The 18,749-nt window shown below is 57.1% G+C and overlaps 7 protein-coding genes across 7 annotated transcripts; 4 read left to right on the forward strand and 3 right to left on the reverse strand.

Annotated features, from left to right (window-relative positions):
• Positions 1 to 1,883: 1,883 nt before the first annotated feature.
• On the forward strand, positions 1,884 to 2,243 carry GLRG_11190 (fungal hydrophobin; the record flags this gene model as incomplete). The annotated part of the gene is made up of 2 exons (XM_008101875.1): positions 1,884 to 2,135; positions 2,196 to 2,243. 2 exons carry the CDS (start codon positions 1,884 to 1,886, stop codon positions 2,241 to 2,243), a joined length of 300 nt encoding a protein of 99 aa, XP_008100066.1.
• A 2,790-nt stretch (positions 2,244 to 5,033) lies between these two features.
• On the forward strand, positions 5,034 to 6,948 carry GLRG_11191 (uncharacterized protein; the record flags this gene model as incomplete). Its single annotated transcript, XM_008101876.1, has 6 exons — positions 5,034 to 5,109; positions 5,175 to 5,537; positions 5,600 to 5,722; positions 5,775 to 5,833; positions 5,881 to 6,061; positions 6,110 to 6,948. 6 exons carry the CDS (start codon positions 5,034 to 5,036, stop codon positions 6,946 to 6,948), a joined length of 1,641 nt encoding a protein of 546 aa, XP_008100067.1.
• Positions 6,949 to 7,808: 860 nt separating this feature from the next.
• GLRG_11192 (fungal tRNA ligase adenylyltransferase) lies at positions 7,809 to 10,366 on the reverse strand (the record flags this gene model as incomplete). Its single annotated transcript, XM_008101877.1, has 2 exons — positions 7,809 to 8,060; positions 8,153 to 10,366. The coding sequence occupies 2 exons, from the start codon at positions 10,364 to 10,366 to the stop codon at positions 7,809 to 7,811; spliced, it is 2,466 nt and encodes an 821-aa protein (XP_008100068.1).
• Positions 10,367 to 11,089: 723 nt separating this feature from the next.
• Positions 11,090 to 11,797, forward strand: GLRG_11193 (ankyrin repeat-containing protein; the record flags this gene model as incomplete). The annotated part of the gene is made up of 1 exon (XM_008101878.1): positions 11,090 to 11,797. The coding sequence occupies one exon, from the start codon at positions 11,090 to 11,092 to the stop codon at positions 11,795 to 11,797; it is 708 nt and encodes a 235-aa protein (XP_008100069.1).
• Positions 11,798 to 11,846: 49 nt separating this feature from the next.
• Positions 11,847 to 13,156, reverse strand: GLRG_11194 (ribonuclease P 40kDa subunit; the record flags this gene model as incomplete). Its single annotated transcript, XM_008101879.1, has 5 exons — positions 11,847 to 12,349; positions 12,407 to 12,535; positions 12,600 to 12,764; positions 12,815 to 12,959; positions 13,013 to 13,156. The coding sequence occupies 5 exons, from the start codon at positions 13,154 to 13,156 to the stop codon at positions 11,847 to 11,849; spliced, it is 1,086 nt and encodes a 361-aa protein (XP_008100070.1).
• A 677-nt stretch (positions 13,157 to 13,833) lies between these two features.
• GLRG_11195 (uncharacterized protein) lies at positions 13,834 to 15,755 on the forward strand (the record flags this gene model as incomplete). Its single annotated transcript, XM_008101880.1, has 4 exons — positions 13,834 to 13,947; positions 14,286 to 15,133; positions 15,209 to 15,414; positions 15,589 to 15,755. The coding sequence occupies 4 exons, from the start codon at positions 13,834 to 13,836 to the stop codon at positions 15,753 to 15,755; spliced, it is 1,335 nt and encodes a 444-aa protein (XP_008100071.1).
• A 440-nt stretch (positions 15,756 to 16,195) lies between these two features.
• Positions 16,196 to 17,611, reverse strand: GLRG_11196 (vacuolar import and degradation protein; the record flags this gene model as incomplete). The annotated part of the gene is made up of 4 exons (XM_008101881.1): positions 16,196 to 16,262; positions 16,370 to 16,727; positions 16,797 to 16,947; positions 17,003 to 17,611. The coding sequence occupies 4 exons, from the start codon at positions 17,609 to 17,611 to the stop codon at positions 16,196 to 16,198; spliced, it is 1,185 nt and encodes a 394-aa protein (XP_008100072.1).
• Positions 17,612 to 18,749: the final 1,138 nt, after the last annotated feature.

Here is an 18,749-nt window from a genome sequence, read left to right on the forward strand (position 1 = left end):
ACCCCCGGTCGAAGTCGACCTCTTCTGCATGGTGCGGTCCAACAATCCTGTTTCGTCAGTCCCGAACAATGCGATTCTGAAGCTCTCCTGATTGCGATTCGAAAACTTCGACTTGGCCGGATACGGACTGAACAAGGACGGCACCTGACGTATGCGCTCGCTCTCCCCCCTCTTCCCCCCCCTTTCGTCAAGGACAGGGAGTCCGTTTCTGGGTTGATCAGACCGTCCGGTCATTCTCTGCCACGATGAAGGACTGCAGCCATGCACATCTTGTCTTTCCGGCCAACGTTCTGGAAAGACGGGCGCGTGGGCTCGCTAGCCGGCGCCCCTGGTCATGCTTGACGCCTCAATGCCTCCACGCACCCCCCACCATCCCCGCCATGTCTAGCAACGAGAGGCTGCTGTCGACCCGGGGGCTTCTGTCAATGTCGTCAGTGCAATCTGCCCGCCCTTCATGCCGCCCATGGGACACAGAGATTCGGTAGCGATATCCCGTGGGCGAGGGGCAGTGGCCGTCGCACAATGTTTGACGTCCTCGGCCTGGAGCGGTCTGCCCGAGCAGCAGTCGGGAGGAAGGGGGGGGCTCTGCGTCGTATCGCACAGCGGTTCGACTGATGTTGCTGACAGTCGGCTCATGCGTTCCTGTCATCGAGAGACAATTGGGGGTGAATGAGAGGAGCCAGGTGAGTTTCGTTTCTTTTGTTTTTGAGACCCAGATTGTCATGTGGAAGTCGGGTGTGCCTTAGCCTCCAGATACCATACTACCAAGCACGCAGAGCAATACCTGCACAAACGTTGCCTTGCCTTGGATCATGATTTGTTCAGCTCTCGCGAGCTGTATGCATATACGGCGGGGCAGCTCTGTCGAGAGTCTGGTTTGTGCTTGCATCCGGCAATGTCGGCCCTTACAGGGCTATCATCCAAGATCAAAGTGGACTACTGAAGCACTACGTAAGTATTGTGGTAGGTATCTAAGGTGGTCCCTCTTAAGGCCGTACAGGATGATGATCCCTCCTCGTCAGGGGAATCATGTCCGACGTCGTTTGTTCCTCCTTCATCCCTGTGCAACGACGAACCGCCCGGTGGCCTGCAAGAGACGTGTTCTTCATGGGGGCTACGTGTGGCTTGCTCTTGTCCACTTACACGGCCCCCAGCGGGGGCTTCCCATATCGATGAGCGAGGGATGCTGGCCTATGATATGTGCAGAACGACTATTTGCCTGCCAAGGCCCCGGCTAAGCGGCCTTGGAAGACCAGAGAGTTTGTGTGTGTGGCAATCAGAGAAAGCACAGAACATGTAAGATTCAGGTACCGATCCCGAGTAGTCAGTTTGAGCCCATGTCCCGGTATGGATCGGTAAGGTTACTTGCGAAGGGCTTCCTAGTTCCGACCTGGGCTGACCATAGCTACCACTGCCCCTGAGCCTCACGAGGTATCAGGCTCCAATTAACATGAGATCTACAAGGCCGCCGTCGTCACCCACAAGCATAGGAGGGTATACTATATCTGGTCACGTCCAAAGCTACCAGGCGTTATCACGGTGCCACCCAAGACGTTGCGGTGGGGGTGGGCCAGTGTGAGGCGGCGCCAGCGCGTCTAGTTTGTTGCATCGAGGTTCTGGGAGATATCGTCATGGAGACGGAGGCCTGTGACGAAGGTCAAGACAGCTTCCCGCCTCGCCTCTAGCGGTCTGCTCGTCCTTGGATTTTCTATATAAGAAGCCATCTCAGTCCCGTCAAATACCTTCATCTCTTTCCCTCCTCATCAGCCCATTACAGTCCAGCCAGCTTCACCTCCACCTCAGACTCTCCATTAGCCTCTTGTGCATTCAATCGTTACCAAAACAAATCCCTCCTTCCCACTTAGACACAACCGACCGTAAAGATGCAGTTCACCGTCACCGTCGCCGCCCTCTTCGCCAGCGTCGCCTTCGCTGCCCCGGTTGTTGAGGAGCGCCAGACCCCCTACGTCCCCTGCTCCGGCCTCTACGGGTCTGCGCAGTGCTGTGCGACTGACATCCTCGGCATCGCGAACCTCGACTGCGCCAACCCGTACGAGGTGCCCACCACGGCCGACAATTTCAGTTCCATCTGCTCCGAAATCGGACAGCGTGCCCGCTGCTGTATCCTGCCCATCGTACGTCGAAAGCAAAGAAACCAAAACTCTTATGGATAGACTGCTAATACCTCTCGACAGCTGGACCAGGGTATTCTCTGCAACACCCCCGCCGGTGTTCAGGACTAAGAGCCTCAGCGCAAAAGGGTCATGGGTTCGGAGAGTATACTCGGCCACATGGGCTTCATGTCCAGATGATCTAACGAGGCGGCATGGCCTCAGAGGATGTAACTGTACTCTTTCGACTTTTACGGGAAATACTTTGGTATATTGGGAACGGTTGGAAACTGGTATATGGATGATAAAGGCTTGGAGTGTGCGAGGGCTAGGAATGAACTGTATAATGGCTTGTATGTACGGGATCCAATGTGTGGAAATTGAAAGCTTTGAAACCAGTCGACGTCTGTTACTTCACGACCCGCAAAGTGACAGGGGAAAGCCGAACCCGCATGAGCTATCCCGGGGAGCAAGTTTATGCTCAGTGACGATGGCTCCCCACGAGTAGCACCGGTGCTGTCTTATATCTTATTCTCATCGCCCTAAATCTCCGTTCACGGCCTATCTCAGTTCACTCGGTACAGGAAAACCACCTTGCGTACGAGCCGATGAGTAGCAGCTCTGGCCTCTGCTATATCTCAGTATAGCAGTCCACTATAGACAGGTTATCGCATGCCGTTCAGGATTCTGCAGAGCCCGATCAAGGACAGTTTATTCCAGGTAGGCAGGCCTGATTGACTACCTAAGCAGGCACACCAAATCACAATTTACAGGGTTCACTGGCGCCATTGAACTTTGGGATGGAGAGAGAAAAAATGAAGGAAAAAAGAAAAAAGGCGTGAGGAAACCACTGCCACAAGCTGAAGGCTCGAAAATCCACGTTGCCGTGACCGGCGCAATGGCCCTTACGAGGCTTCTGATACTCTCACGGCGAGGAACGGCAACAGGCATTTCGAACCACGTCCAAGTACCATCAGATACGGGCAGTGGTGGGCAACCGATGGTCAAGCCCCAATTTGTACCACACCATTGGCTCCATTGCCGATGCTGGCAAACGGTGGTTGCAAAGAAGACAACGTGGACTTTCTTTTAAAATACGATCAGGCAATGACGACTAATGGACCGGTCTAGGCCCCAAGCCAGCCCGGAGGAGGAGGGAGGTGAAGCCCTCGGTGAAGTTCTGAAGGATGATTGCAGCATGCCTGTGAGCACTGGCCGCCGACTGGCAGGGACGAGCTTACCCCACACCACGGCCCCATCCGTCCCATCCAGGCCCGCCAAGGACCACGATTACCCCCCCCCTCCGTCATGAGGTGCAACAACCAGTGGCGGTGCGGAGAGTGGCTGGTTTCCGCCTTCCCTTTCGAATATGTAGTTTGCTCAGAATGACATCACCGGAGCAATTGGTCCTGGCGCGCCACCGCTCTCGTTGTTGGGTTTGGTTGGTGAGCTCAGTGAGACAGGCAGACTCAGGAAGGAAGAGAGGAGCAAGAGCTTGCAGCTTCCCGCTGGAGCCAAGAGCTAGCTATCAGTCGGAATGACGCATGCATTGGGGCAGGAGCACCTCTCTGGAAGTGTTGAGGCAGGCAGGAAAAGACAAGAGACGGCAATAGCTCTTTCTCTATGGATTCTGGAGCGATTTCATCTCCCTTTTGTCTGTCAACAACAACATGGGATTTCGAATAGTCAAGTGATAACTAGTGATATTATTCAATGGTTCTAATAGCATAAAATAGCATGCCGTCTCCCCCAATTTTCCCCCTCCAAGAATCGGTTTCACCGCCTGGGCTCAAAACTGACCTGCAACCTTAATGTTCAGCGCTATGCACGTTGCCCGGCGCGCGAGTACGTACCGCCCTCAACCGCGTTGCACGGGTGCGCACTAAGAGAAAACCCCACTAGCCAGGGGGGGGGTGGGGGGGGTAGCTACGTCATGCTTAGAGAAGATGAGCTTCACGGAGCTCTCTGAATGGCTGCGCGGGGAGGCTCCTGTTGCAATTTTGATGCCCTTCTCGCGTCGCTTTCTCAAGCAGAGCAGTCGTTTGTGTGTATGACATGTGGCCTGTCCCGGTCGCTGTCATTGCATAGAGTTGACGTGACACTTCGGAAAGCTTTTACCCCAGCAACGGGTGCACTCTGTGTCTGTCTGGGTACCTGAGGCTTTGCGTCCTTTTCAATGTCTTTGCTAGCGCCACCGGCCACAGTCCGTCCCCCTACCTAGGTAGGTAAGCTACCTAGACAAGTAGATGCAATTGCAAGTAGGTGTCGTCTCGTCTTGCACAAAGGGAGGCGCCTTCCCTCCCCCCTCTTCCCCTTTAGGTGGGTGACCGTCTACAGCCCCAGACATGGACGACTTTTAATTTCATAGACGTAGACGAAGGAGTCTAGGTAGGTAGGTAAGCAGGAAGGAGCTCAGACAGCAACAACATGAGGCAGGAGCAGATGAGCAGAGAGGTATCCGTAAAGTACGTACAAATCAGCCATTGGACCAAAAGGCCACGGCAGCGACCAGATGCGCCTAAAGGCAGCCACAATTTCCCACAAACGGGCTGCAGTGACGTGATGGATTCCTGACGTACGTGAACTGGATCATCCGTGGACCTACCTCTCTTACTCTTCGCCTCTTGACGCTTGACCCTCCCTGTCGTCAACCTAGGTACACTACGCCTGCCTGCAGTCCGTCCCCTGCAACCAACCAACCAGCCTGCCGTCCTCTACGTGTTCCGCCTCCCACATCGACACAACAAAAACCACCTACACCCTTGGCGACCTCTTCTCAAACCTTCACTCTCCTGCTTCTTCCTCCATCACTACAATCTGGTGGTTTTCTTCCCAGTTCTTTCCAGCCTTTCTCTTTTTCGTGATACCCCCAGATATCCGGCACTGCACCGCATTGGAAAACTAATCTGCAAAACCGCCATAATGCGTTTCCTCCCCACCGTCCTGACGGCTCTGGCCGCCCAGGGTGTTGTCGCGAGTTCTTGGTTCTCCAAGGCTGGTAAGTTACATCTGAACCTGAATTTTGGTGGTGTATTTTCTGTAAACTGACCAACCCACTCGCAGCCTACAATAAATGGCACGAGACTGAGCTTGAACGCTGGCTCTCCGACCATGATATTCCCTACCCCACCCCCGCCGACCGCAAGGACCTTGAGACCCTCATTGAGAGCAACTGGAACAACTATGTTGTTACCCCCTACAACTCGTGGGACACCGATCGCCTCCAGAACTACCTAAAGGCGAAAGGTCTTCAGACCGAGGGCGCCGCGAAGGCCAACAAGGAGTCACTCGTTACCCAGGTCCAGAATGCTTGGTACGAGTCTGGTGACCAGGCTCAGAACGCCTACCTCAACGTCAAGGACTGGATTCTGGACAGCTGGACCGACAGCCAGCTCAAGGCTTTCGCTGACAAACATGGAATTCCTGGTATGTATACACACGCGAAACAGCACTCCGTAGCACAAGACGTACGACTGACATCATCGTAGTTCCTCAGCCCCGCAACCGCGACAGCCTTCTCCAGAAGGCTCGTGCCAGCTACGAGACCATTGCCCAGAAGGCTGGTGAGACTGCCGCATACCCTGGCAACTGGTTGTACGAGACTTGGTCCGGTACGTTTGCAACCAACATCTTGCTTTTGATCATAGTTTAACAAATATGCAGAATCTGATCTCAAGGAGTGGCTTGACACTCACGGTTTCCCTGCTCCCCAGGTCACTAGCGTAAGTCCACCACGTTCTTGATTAATGCATGAGCTAACAGCCTGCAGCGTGATAAGCTGATTGCCTCCGTTCGCCGCAACTCTCGACTTGCCTCTCTTAAGGCCCAAGAGCAGGCCGCCAGCGCTTCCGCCAGCGCCCAGCAGGCGTACGCTACCCTGACTGACATGGTCATCGACGCTTGGAGCGACTCTCAGCTCAAGGAGTTTGCTGACAAGAACGGCATTCCTGGTAAGTAAATCGTGCCCACTATGACGAACCACCACTAACACCAGATAGTTCCCCAGGGCACCAAATCCAACGAGCTCAAGGCTCTAATTCGCAAGCACCGCGCCGACTTCCTTCAGAACAATGTCTCTGGCGCTGCTGCTAGCGCCTTTGGTGCTGCCACTTCCAACGTCGGTTCTGCTGCTTCCAAGGCCACTGACGCTGCCTCCAACGCCGTTTCCGACGCCTTCAACTCTGCCGTCGATGCTTGGTCCGAAAGCCGTCTCAAGGCCTACCTTGACGCTCGTGGCGTTCCTGTTCCCCAGGGTTCCAAGACTGATGAACTTCGTGCCCTCGTCCGCAAGCACCAGCACAAGGCGGCTTCCGGCTGGAGCGCTTGGACTTATGACGACATCTCTACCGATAACCTGAGGAAGTACCTTGCTTCCAGCAGCGATGCTACAGTCAAGAAGGTTGCCGAGAAGAAGGACGCCTCCCGAGATGAGCTCGTCAGCGCTGCTCAGTCTGCCTACAGCTCCGCCTCTTCCGCTGGCGGTGGCTCGTACGCTTCTGTCACCAGCTACCTTTCTCAGGCTACCGATTCTGCCAAGTCCAGCTTGTTCGACACCTGGAGCGAGAGTGAGCTCAAGTCTTACTTGGAAAGCTATGGAGTCAAAGTTCCCCAGGGTTCCACCCTGGATGAGCTTCGCGCCTACGCCCGCAAGCAATACACGTACTTCAAGTACGGCACCTCGACGCCTTCTGAGACTCTCTACGCTAAGATCGCTGAGAACGCCAAGGGTACTTGGAACTGGGTTGCTAACCAGGTTGGCCTCGGAGCCGAGGCTGCCGAGAAGAAGGCTGCTGACGCCAAGAAGGCGGCCTATGACTCCAAGAAGCAGGAGTTGTAAAAGCCCACGCTTGCTTCCCACCTTTTGATACCTACCTCCTCTTGTAGCCGAGGGTTGATGGCGATTCTTATGAGTCGCGGAATTATGACGGATGAAAAAAAATTGGTTTCCGACTTGCTTTACTGGCACTGCGATTTGAACTGGCATGGTCCGGAGGTGGTTTACCTTTGAGCTTCATGGGTAGGTAGTATTGGCATGCGTTTTTCGTATGCCCCTCCTGCTAGTACGGGGCCAGGACTGTACACTGTTCGATTAGGAATGAGCGATGATATTAATCATTATGAATGAATGTCTTGACTGAATCGTGAATGAGTGGCTCTGTAACCGATGTTGCACAATGCCCATAACTCTGCTAGCCCATGGCTAGCATTGATTGCCATTGCGCTGGGCGACAGGAACCAGCCAATGTGCCAACCCAGTATACTAGAGAGCAATTTGCGCCTGCGTCGTTGGCAGCTAGCTAACTTGGATAAACCAGTCCATGCCATCGTTTAGTAACACGATGTTATCGTGAGCATGTGCAGATGAAAAGGAGAGGAAACTGGTTTCAATGTCTTTTATCAAGTGAACGTCCCCTAGCTCTAGCTAATGCTCAAACCACAACCTTCGTTTTCCATCTGGAAAGACTAACCACCTGCCAAACCTTGGATAATGCTATCCTTCCCCAACTCAAAAGCAAGGGCAAGCAAGTGCCGGTTCTTGCACCTACACCATGCGCACCTCATTTTCATCCCGTTGTTAAACGACTTGAAGCCACGGACCCTATGGACGCTCTTCCAGCGACGGCCTGCGCTCCTCTGCGTGCGTGTTCCCTTTCCGTCCCCCCCTCCCCCCAACTTCCCCATCATTGACCCCCCTCTCTACCGCGAGAGCACACCCTGGACGGTTCCCTGCAGGACGGGCTTGGTGTCGAAGACGACCTCGTAGATGCCCGTTTCGGCGCCGGTACCCTTGTCAAGCCAGCGGGCGAGGAGGTCGTTGCTCTCCTTGGGCTTGACCGAGTCGTCGCGCGTGCCGACAGTTATGTGCGCGACGTTGTTGGTGCACTTCCACTGCTCCGAGGGGTCGACGAGGCGCACGACGATGGACATGATGCGATCGTCGAATACCACCTACCAGGCGACAAGTTAGGTTTGTTCATCTACCTATACGAGATAAAAAGAAAAAAAAAGAAAAAAAAAGGGGGGGGGGGGGGGTTGCTTACTCTCTCCAGCTCGACGGAGCATTCGCCCAGGAGCAGGGCGCTGGCTGGCTCCTGGCTCCCACCAGCCTGCTTCTCGGCGTTGGCGTGAATGGACAGGTATTTGGACCACAGGCCCGGGTCGTCCTTGGAGCTGGCGCGGTGCATCAGGGTGACGTGGAACTTTGGCTGCACACGGCGGGTCTGGAGGAGCTGTTTGTAAAAGCGCGAGGTGGGCAGGCCGGCCTTGTTAAAGGCGCCGTCGAGCACGCCGCGGACCTCGTTGGCGGGGACGTCGACCGACATGTACTCGAGAGGCTTCTTCTTCTTCTGCTTGCCACCCTGCTGCCGGGGCCCCTGGGCCGGTTTGTCCTTGCGGGGGCCGCGGTCAGGGATGTTGTGCTTGAACTCGGGCTTGTACTCCACAAAGGCCGACTGCATGGCCTCGTCGAGGCGCTCGGCGGGCGGCACTTCGGGGACGAGGCTCGGGTACATTTTATGGAGGTCCACGATGACCTTTTCGAGGTTCTCGCGGCTGTTGGCGGTGGGGTCGAGCTGGATGACGTTGTCGAAGCCGTTGTCGGGCGGCGAGAAGGCGGCGATTGACTCGAAGCGGCTGATGAAGCCCTCCATGACGTCGAGGAACTTTTTGGCGTCCGTGGCGGCGTGGATCGTCTGGTGGTTGTCGCCGCGGGCAAGGACGCGCTCCTGGGTGATGCGGCGGACCTCTTTGATGTTGCTTTCGTCAAGGGCGAAGTAGAGCGCGACGAGGCGGGCCGTCTGGTGCTGCGCCTTGACGTCGTTGAGGATCTGTTTACGCTCGTGCTTCTGGGCGTTGTTGCGGTCGGCGATGACGACGGGGTGCTCCTTGAGCAGGTCGAGGACAGCCTTGGTGAAGCGCGGCGGCCGGCCCTTGCCCGAGATGTTGTCGTTCTGGATGTGGCCCCAGTTAAAGAGGTGCTGCAGGGCGACGGCGATGGTGGTCTTGCCGCAGCCAATGGTTGCGATGGGCACGAGAATGACGTCCCGGGAGACGTCGTTGTCGACGTTGGCCGGCTCGGCGAGCTCGAGGTTGGCGGCGTCGGAGCCCTTGATGTTCTTGAAGGCGAGGAAGTCGTTGCGCAGAGCGATGATGCCGTGGTTGTGCTGGTAGAGCTTGGCGAGTTCCTTGTCGGCCTGCAGACGCCGGCGGGCGTACAGGAGGTACTCCTCGGTGATCTTGACGTGCTTCTTGTAGCGCGGCGGCTTCCCCGTGATCATGGCTTTTGTGCACTCTCTCCACTGGCGGTACATGAGGTAGGGCTCCTCGAACTTGTACTTGAAGAACCAGTCTCGGTAAGGCTCCGACTCGGGGGCGTGGCTCTCCTTGCAGCGGACGACGAAGCCCTCAACGTCGCGGTCGCCGTAGGCGCCCGTCTCGGCCACCCCCTCGAGGAAGGACTTGACCTCGTTGACGTCGTCCATGATGATCAGGCCCACCTGCTTGAAGCCCCAGGCGTCGCCGAAACTCTGGACCAGGGCGCTAGGGTAGGTGACAAACTCGGGGAGGTTCAGGTTGATGCCATGGATGTACAGACCTGCCTTGTCTGGGCCGTACTCGAGGATGTGCTCCTCAAAGGAGTCGTCACACAGCTCGGCCACCGCCGTGGCGTTGCGATCCCGCAGCTCCCTCGCCAGGTCCTCCTTCGTCTTGCCCAGGGCAGCCAGCTGCTTCTCGATCATGCGCTCTCCAGCTATGGCATGGCTGATCTCCGAGTCGCCCCTCTCTCCCGTGGAGTGCTTGCTGCAGACCAATAGGGACCCGTCCTCGAGGCCGGAGATGAAGATGATGCAGCCGTTCTCCTTGAGGGTGAGCTCGTAAGGCCCCTTTGTGCGGGCAAGGATGTTCTCCCACTTGGTCTCGTGCACCTCGCCAACGTTGAAGAACTTGTCGTAGCCGCGCACGACGATTTCGGGCTCGTTGAGGCGGTTCTTTGTTGTGAAGAGGCCCCGGGCGTACGTGGGCAGGTCCGGCTTCTTGTAATCCCACTCCTGCATCTTCCACGAGTCGACAACGACGCCGTCCTGAGAAGTCTTTACGTCGAACGACGTTTTCTTGCAGGAGAAACCCCCGCCTTTGGATTTGCTGAGCTTCTTCGCGCCGTCCAGCGCGCGCACCATGCTGGTGACCTTTTCGACGTCCTGGGGGACGTAGGGAGCCTTGGGCATGACCCCCTCTGCCGCTATTTTTGTTGCCATGGTTCTGGAGAGGATGTGAGATTTTGTGGCTGGAAGAGTGAGTGGAGATGGTCTAGCAGTGAAGAAGAAGAGAGCCCGGCGGGCAATGAACATGGAGAAGGGCAGACAAGCGTGACTATTGTCTGTTTGCTGAAAAGGATGGCAGCCTAACCCGAGATATCGCACTACACCGGAACACAGGGGGTTGAGTCACTTCACCAGCTCCTGTTGGATCCGAGCGGCCTCAACCAAGAATGAAGAAAAAGAGTCGTCGGTGAGAATGAGCAAGCAAAGTCAGTCACACCGGCTTCTGCACACAAGCAAGGGGGAGGGGAGCGAGCTTCTGCCTGCTGCTGCGTTTGGAGGGTGAGATCAGATAATGGAACTTGCAGTTACGCTTTCCGGATATGAGGACTCAGAGAAAAGTGGCGTTGCACGACAGACTTGGAGGGGCACAGTCGAGCTGTTTCCAGGGGACTTGTCTCTAATAGAAAGGCGGTGGGATGGTTTTGGTGGGGGGGTTGTGCGCCAGGCCAGGGCCGGAAGATCACCCCGCATGGCAGAAAATTTCCCACTGGCATCGCATCGCATCGCATCGCATCTGTCCACCGCCGACCGGTTTTCAAGCCCAGACACCATCCAACTGCGCCACTGCCGAATTTGGCCTCAATTCTCAACTTGCTACAAACTACGAACCCCCCTGGATCCGTCGAGCACTCAGACATCAAAGCCACCGAACCAACAATGGGCCCCAATCCGTACCTCCTTGCCGCCGACAACCCCGCGGCCCTGCTCACGCTGCTCCGTGAGAACCCCGCCATCGCCTCGGGCCAGGATGAGCACGGTTACTCGCTCGTCCACGCCGCCGCAAGCTACAACCACCTGGACCTCCTGCGCGCCATAGTCAGGGAATTTGGCGTCAACGTCGACCTGAGGGACGAGGACGACGAGACGGCGCTGTTCGTCGTCGAGACCGTCGATGCGGCCAAGTGCCTTGTCGAGGAGCTCGGCGCTGACATAGCCGCCAAGGGCGCCGACGGCATCACCGCCAGCCAGAAGATCGAGGCCGAGGCCGACTACCCTGAAGTCGCCGAGTACCTCAAGGGCGTCGAATCCCAACGGGCCGCCGACGCCACTGCTGCTGCCGCCGCCGCTTCAACTGGCACCACCGAGGGCAACGCCAAATCTACTACAACCGCCGACACCGCCGCGCCGCCCATCGAGATGCCGCCCGTCCCGGAGGGCCTCGCCGTGACGCTCGGCACCATGGACCAGGTCGACGAGGTCCCCGAAGAGGTCGACCCCGAGTTCAAGCGCCGGATAGAACAGCTAGCCGAGAGGGAGGACTTCCACACCCCCGAGGGCCAGGCCGAGCTGCGCCGTCTCGTCGAGGACGCCATCCTTGACCAGGGCTTGGGCGACGAGCGCAGCGTGCGCCAGAAGCAGGCTTAGAGGCCGAATAAGGAAAAAGAGAAGCTATTTTTTTCGTTTTTTTTTTTTATTACTCGTCGCCTTTAATTTCCCAAAACATGTAGTGGCCGGGAGATGCGGGCGGGCGGAGGAACGCGACCTCGGTGCTGTCACCGGCCATGCCCTTGGAGAAGGAGGTCGCGCTGAGGGAGACCCAGGTCCGCGAGGGCAGGGCAACGAGGGTGTTGATAAGGACGCCGCGCACCCACTCCGGAGTGAAGAAGCCCTGCCACGTGATCTTACAGACTCTCGAATGTGACGGGGCGTCGGGGTCGGGGTCGCCGGGGATCTGGTAGCGTGAGAGGTACGGGTCGATGCTGTCTCCGGCCTCGACGCGGGGGCTCTGTAGACGGATGAGGGACAGCCACTCGTACGTCTCTGTGGCAAAGTCCTCGAGGCTGGGTCTGTCGCCGTTCTGGATGATTTCGCTGGGGACTGCCAGCGGTGCGGTTTGAACATGCATGTCGGCCACGAGGTTGGGGTTGCAGGTGTACCTAGTCGGGAAGTACTGGTCCAAGGGGTCCGGCGACGGCGCTGGACAATGTTAGAATTAGCCACCAGTAGAATAGGGCGCGCGGAGCGACGGCTTACCAGTAGTCGTCGCATTGCAGAACAACCATGTCACGGGCGAGTTGAGGACGTTTTTGCACGCGTAGAGGAGCCTGTCGAAACCCTTTTTGCCGTGAAACATGGACGGGTCTCGCAACTGGTAGCTCACGACTAGAAAGGGCGAGGGGTCAGTACTGTACTGCCGATGACAGTGAAGCGAGGCATGTCCACTCACCCCATCTCGGCTTCAGGCCTCTCTTGCCCTTGATGCCGTGAGGCTTCCCCACCAGGCCGGCGCGCTCGTACGTCTCCTTGTCGAGGTACATGGTGAGCAGACCCTCGCGGAGGGAGAAGACATTTTCCACGGCTGTCCTGCCCTCGGAGAGCATGAGGACGTTTCCTGTTGGGGTCAGCCGCCATGCAACGCTACGCCCCTGGCGCGCGACGGACCTTTTTTTATGTACTCGTTGAAGAATGCCCCGTCCAGCACCTGGCCGAGGGTCATGATGACGCGGTGGAACGTGGGCGCTGCGGGCTCCTTGACCAGCTTTTGGTGAACGGCTTCATAACACTCCTGAGGTAGGATGAGTTCGACCTGAAGATGTCAGTCGGGAATGATGGCACAGCATGCATAGAATGAGAAGAAACCTTGTGATTGAACCCCTGGGCCAAGATGGGCGCCCACGGCTTGCCCTTGGTGGGTAGCTGCTTGGGCTCGACGTGGGCCATGGTGCCGTACGTGACGAAGCATTTTGGCGCCTGGTAGACGCTTGGAGCAGGGAGCGACAGCATGGCGTTTTCTTTGTTGACCACGTTCTCGGCTAAGACGCACTCTCGTCGCTCGCGCTGTTTGGTTATAGAGTCCTCAAGCCGATACGGGGGAGAGAGAGAGAGAGAAAGAGCGAGCTCGACATGGCAAAATCGAGAAATGGCATCTGGATCCGCTAATCGTACGCCAGGCGTTGAGAGATGGACGGGATGTACCCGCTTTGCTGGCGCGACCCCTGCCTTGTGCCGCCTGCTGCCGCCGTCGCTTCGCGCACCCAGGCGTGCGCACATATGGCTGTGGCCCTGCGACAATGCCGTCCTCTGGCAGCGCCTTACAAACCCGCCGAGTCAGCGGGAGTCGACCACGATTGAACAAGGCAAACAAACTCCTCTCACATACCGTCACTAGAATTGAGCCGGCTAAGCTCTGAAGTCATTACAGGTTGGAAGACTTCTAGTTGAGCTTCGTGAGTCGAACGAAAATAAAGCCAGGAAATTTAGTGTGTCCATCTTGGCTAACACGTCGAACAGACCAAATACATACCCTGCGCAAAACGAGGGGCACTTTTCGCCCACCCCCGCGCTCTAGGCCAGCATTTATTTTTTCTTTATCGATTGCCCCTCCTCTCACCCCCCCGTTGCCCGAGTCCACGACCCGGCGCAGCGACGAAGACGACGACGACAACGACGACGGGCCCGCGATGGAGTACCTCGTCCGCTTCTCCCAGGCCCATGAGTCCTTCCGGCTCCCAGAGCTGCAGGCTCTCGCCGACCTCGAGGGGATCGACATGAAGGTCATCGAGTACAGCTCTGATGTGAGTTTTCTTCTGTTACATACGTTTCTGGGCGGTCTTGAGTGAGCACTGGATGTGTTCGAGCATCATACACGGCTCCTTGAAAACGGTTGTTTTCGCATCTGTAAATCATGGAATAAATCCAATCACCTCTCCTGTTGTCTTGTATCTCGAGTATCGGGTTATGGAATACCGTCAAGTAGTTGCTCTCTCTCTCACTCGCATGCCCTTCTCATGACTTTCTTTCACGAGCCTCACCCCTCGCTCCTGACCCGTCAACCCCCTTTCCCCATCATCGCAATCGCAATTCTCACACCATCTCACATAACAGACCTTCGGCCCGGCTAACGCCATCACAGTCCCCCTTCTGCATAATCACCCTCCCCTCCCCACCCGACGCCCCGCGCCTCGTAGCCCGCTCTCTCCTGACCCAGTCGATCCACCGCCTCATCGCTTCGGCGCCCTCTCACGACGCCCTCCACGAGGCCGTGAGGTCCTCCCTCGACGCCCCTGGCCCCACCTCCTTCGACTGGCCCTCCGTCGCCACAGCCCGCTTCAAGTTCTCCCTCGACTCCTACCAGACCACCCGCCCGCATGCCGACTTTGTCGCCCTCATCAACAGCTTCCGCTACCTCCCCCTGCGCGGTGGCATCGACCTCAAGTCCCCCGAGCTCGAGCTCACCATCTTTGAGGACTGGGACCTCCATGGCGCCCGCCCCAAGCGCGTCCATCTCGGGCGCCACCTCGGTGCCGGCGCACGCCACCTTGGCCTCCGCTACGACCTCAAGAAGCGCGGGTATATCAGTACTACCTCAATGGATGCCGAGCTCGCCCTTGTCACCGCCAACCTCGCCCACGCCGCCCCGGGCCGCCTCTTCTACGACCCCTTTGTAGGAACCGGCTCATTCCCCATCGCCTGCGCCCACTTCGGCGCCCTCGCCTTCGGCAGCGACATCGACGGCCGCAGTATCCGCGGCGCCGGCGGCGACCGCAGCGTCCGCGGAAACTTTGCCCAGTACGGCCTCCTCGACCGCATAGGCGAGTTCTGGACTGCCGACCTGACAAACACCCCCGTCCGGAGGAGCAGGTGGCTCGACGGCATCGTGTGCGACCCGCCCTACGGCGTGCGGGAGGGTCTGAGGGTGCTGGGGTGCCGAGACCCGGAGAAGACGCCGTGGGTCGTCGAGGCTGGGAAACAGCGCTACAAGTGAGCCAACGACCCCCCTCGCCCCCTCCTTCGCCGACTGTCATCGGCCTCTCGGCCTGCTAACAAGACGCGCAGGTCGGGAGACTTCATCGCCCCCAAGAAGCCGTACAGCTTCCTCGCCATGCTCGACGACATCCTCCAGTTCGCCTCCGACACCCTCATCGACGGCGGCCGCCTCTCCTTCTGGATGCCCACGGCCAACGACGAGGACCAGGAGATCCCCACGCCGCAGCACCCTCGCCTTGACATCGTCGTCACGTGCGTGCAGCCCTTCAACAAATGTAAGTGTTCTCTTCTTCTTCTTCCTCCTTTCGGAGCTGCTGCCCCTACCTATGCCCCTGCTACCCAGGCCCGACTGCCCTCCCCAACCCTCCCTGTTCCATCATCCTGCACACGTTGCTTTCGTTGGATCTTTTCTTGCTGACCGGTCGATCTCTTTGCTCCCCCTTCCAAAGGGTCTCGTAGACTCATCACGTACCGGCGCATCCCCGACAGCCAGGTCGACCCTGAAAGGGTGGCCGCCTATAAGCGCACTACCGTGGAGGGAACAACAGCAGATGAACTGAATCCCTTCCGAAAGGGTTACTTCACCAAGTTCGAAAAAGAAGAACCCCAGTCATAGAAGCATGGGAGAATGATGATAAAAGAAAACAATATACCTCCATCCAAAGCCTTGTACATCAGAACAAAATCGGTGCCCGGTTCATTGTTGATGCTTTACCTGCGCCTGATGAGAAATACTGTAGATGCGGTTTGAGTGCATGTATGTGTGCCACCCCGCGCTCGTCTCCCTCTCTCGTTCTGTACCTAGGTGTCGTGATCCTCCTGCCGTCGCCGGGCATTGAATAATCCCTACTGATACCCAAGGCGTACCAACGCATTATCATTTGATATCATTCGCAAAAAAGTAGAATAAAACCAAAAAGCCGCATGCGTCCCAAGCAGCTATACTCCGGCGCGCCGCATAATGTTTGCTATCGCGCTCGGTGCCTCTATGGCCGGCCGAGCCCCCCCCGTCCCCTCTTTCTTCATTTCTTCCCAATGCGACCTGGTGTCAGGGTCTCATCTGAATTCCATGGCGCCAAAGCAGCCCCTATCCTCCACGTGCTTGAGCTCAAGCTGCTGAAACCTGGTGTCGGTCGTTAGCGGACAGAAGGAAGAAGAAAAATTGGGGAAAAGAAAGCAGGGCCAAGAAAAGGGTTGGGTTATCTTGATGCATTGTGTGGCGATACATACTTTTCGCTCTTTGAGTGGAAGTAGATTCCACTCACTTCCCCTTTGACCTGGTTGAAGCAGATGTAGTAGAAGCCCTCGAAACTCGCGCCGGAAATGGTGCGCACCCGGTGATCGGGGACGAGGAAGTGTTCCTTCCACCGCATGAAGATGTTTTCGCGTTGTGCGACATCACGGATCACCACCGGGCCCTTGCGCGCCTGCTTTTGGAACGGGCGGAAGGCGTTGAACTTGGCCCAGTGGTTAAGGTCGATCTTATCGGTGGCGCCCCAAGTCTCATGGTTGGTAATAAAGCTGTATTTCGTGCCAATGATCTCACCCTCGAAGTACGTCGTCAATGTGGGGTGGTCTTCAGTGAGGCCTGCACGCGCACACGCATAGGGTTCAGCAAACGGTTACACGACGGGCGGGAAAGCTAGCCGTTCCTTACCTTGAATTCGCAGGTATCCGCACAGAAATGATTCCCTGAGATCGACGTGCTTGATTTCAACCTGCACGTCGTACACCTGCCGTTCGGATTGTTGGGTTCCGTGGAACTTGCTTCCAGGTCGCAAAAAGGACGACGCTGTTGATGGAATGATCTAGTTGGGACGTTAATCATTGATGCCATACACCTACGTCGCTGGATTTACTTACCCGCATGTTGGAAAAATCCGATCCCATCGACGGCGCCATCAGCTCCTCTTCCCACAAGTCGCTGGCGTCGAACTCCACGTCCTTGTTTTCGTCGTGCGTCGACGTCGGTGATAGTCTAGGGTCACGCCGCCTGGCACCGTCCCCTTGAGACGTCCTCAGCCTTTCGCCAACCAAGTGACCGTCGTCATCGGATTCCGTATGCTTGAACGATTCCGTATCGATCGCCGGTGATGAGTGAGCGGTGTCGCCCGACTGCGGCCTCGGCGACATGGTGGTGGATCGGGAGGAGGACGCAGCAGAGGTGTGCTCATCGTCGAGAATGGCCTCTGTGCTCATGCCCCTGGCCTGTGACATCAGGCCGCTGAGGGGGTGTAAATTTGGGCCCCTGAGGGCGTCTGAAATCAGGTTGCTTCGGGGGAAGGGTGATCCGTCCTCGTCCATGCGATCGTCGTGATGGGCATCCATCTCGGCAGGGCCGTGGCTTGCATCGGTCGGCGTGCGCCAGCTGCGTTGCGGGGGTATTGAGCTGCTGTCTTCAGGACATGTCGAGAAAGCATAAGATCGGGGTGAATGTGAGACGGGAGGAGGATTGGATGAAGGCGTCGGCATGTTGGGCGAGAGGAAGTTGGAGGTCGTGTGTCGTGGAGTGCAGCGGTGGAGATGTCGGGCGATGGGGTTCGGTCGCGTCGACCGGGAACGGCTGCGGCTTTACCGCCAGCAGGGGGGGTGAAGAAGAGGGCCCCGCAATGATGATAGCAAGGGTGGGTGGCGAGAGTATCTTTGGGTTCAAGCAAAGAGAGTGCTGACTGGCGTTTGGAGTGAGAGGCGATGTCGCGAGTTCGTCGGTGGACTCACTTATGTGCGATCGCGTGCTCGAGGGAAGTCTCGGTCGAGAGGTTGCGAGGAGAGGTGATTCAGGCCACTTGGAGCAATGGATGACCCAAGAAACTAAGTGCTATATGCGTGCAAGCAGGCAGACGATAAGGGTGAGAGGCCTGCCAAGCGGGGGGTAGCGGTCGGGGGGGGCTCGAGGAAAGGTATGGTATTTATTGGTCGGGAAAATACTACCCCAGGTATCCGCAGTAGAATATGATGGCGGGAACCGCAGCGGGTAGCGAGGAGTTTTGTTGATGGGAGCGAGTCGAGGTCGAGGTCGAAGCCGAGGTCGAAGCCGAAATCAAAGTTGTAGTAGTTGAAGTATAAACGGAAGGCGAGACGATGTTCTCTGGAGTTGAGGGAATTCAGAATGGAGGGCAGGATGAGTGATGTGAGGGAGGAGAAGCTGATCGAGGCAGACTGGATGTGGAAGATGAAATGGAAGGGTTGCCCGCAGCAGTAGCGGCGGCGGCGGCGGCAACAGCAGGAGCAGTAACGGCAGCGGTTGGAATGGTAGAGATGGCAACCAAGGAATGGAAAATGGGACGGGGGGGTGTGAGGATTGAGATTGGGATTGGGGGAAAGGGAAGAGAGACGGATGTGCCCATACGTGTACAAGAGGACCAGAGTTAGGTAACTGAGGTAGGTAGGTAGGCATGGTATAGGACGCACGGGATACATATACGGATACCTAAGGTACTAAGGATACTCCAGCAGGTAATGTACTCGTCGGAAGCGTGGAACGGGGGAATACACGTACGTACCTAGGTAGGTAGGAATGAGAGAAAATGGGGGTGACGGGGATGGTCTGGGACGAGGGACGGGGAGGCATGGGATGGGACGGGATGGACCTGTATTGCGTTTGATTGGG

The sequence above is a fragment of the Colletotrichum graminicola genome (genome assembly GCF_000149035.1).
Source record: "Colletotrichum graminicola M1.001 genomic scaffold supercont1.77, whole genome shotgun sequence".
In the NCBI taxonomy this organism is placed as follows: domain Eukaryota; kingdom Fungi; phylum Ascomycota; class Sordariomycetes; order Glomerellales; family Glomerellaceae; genus Colletotrichum; species Colletotrichum graminicola.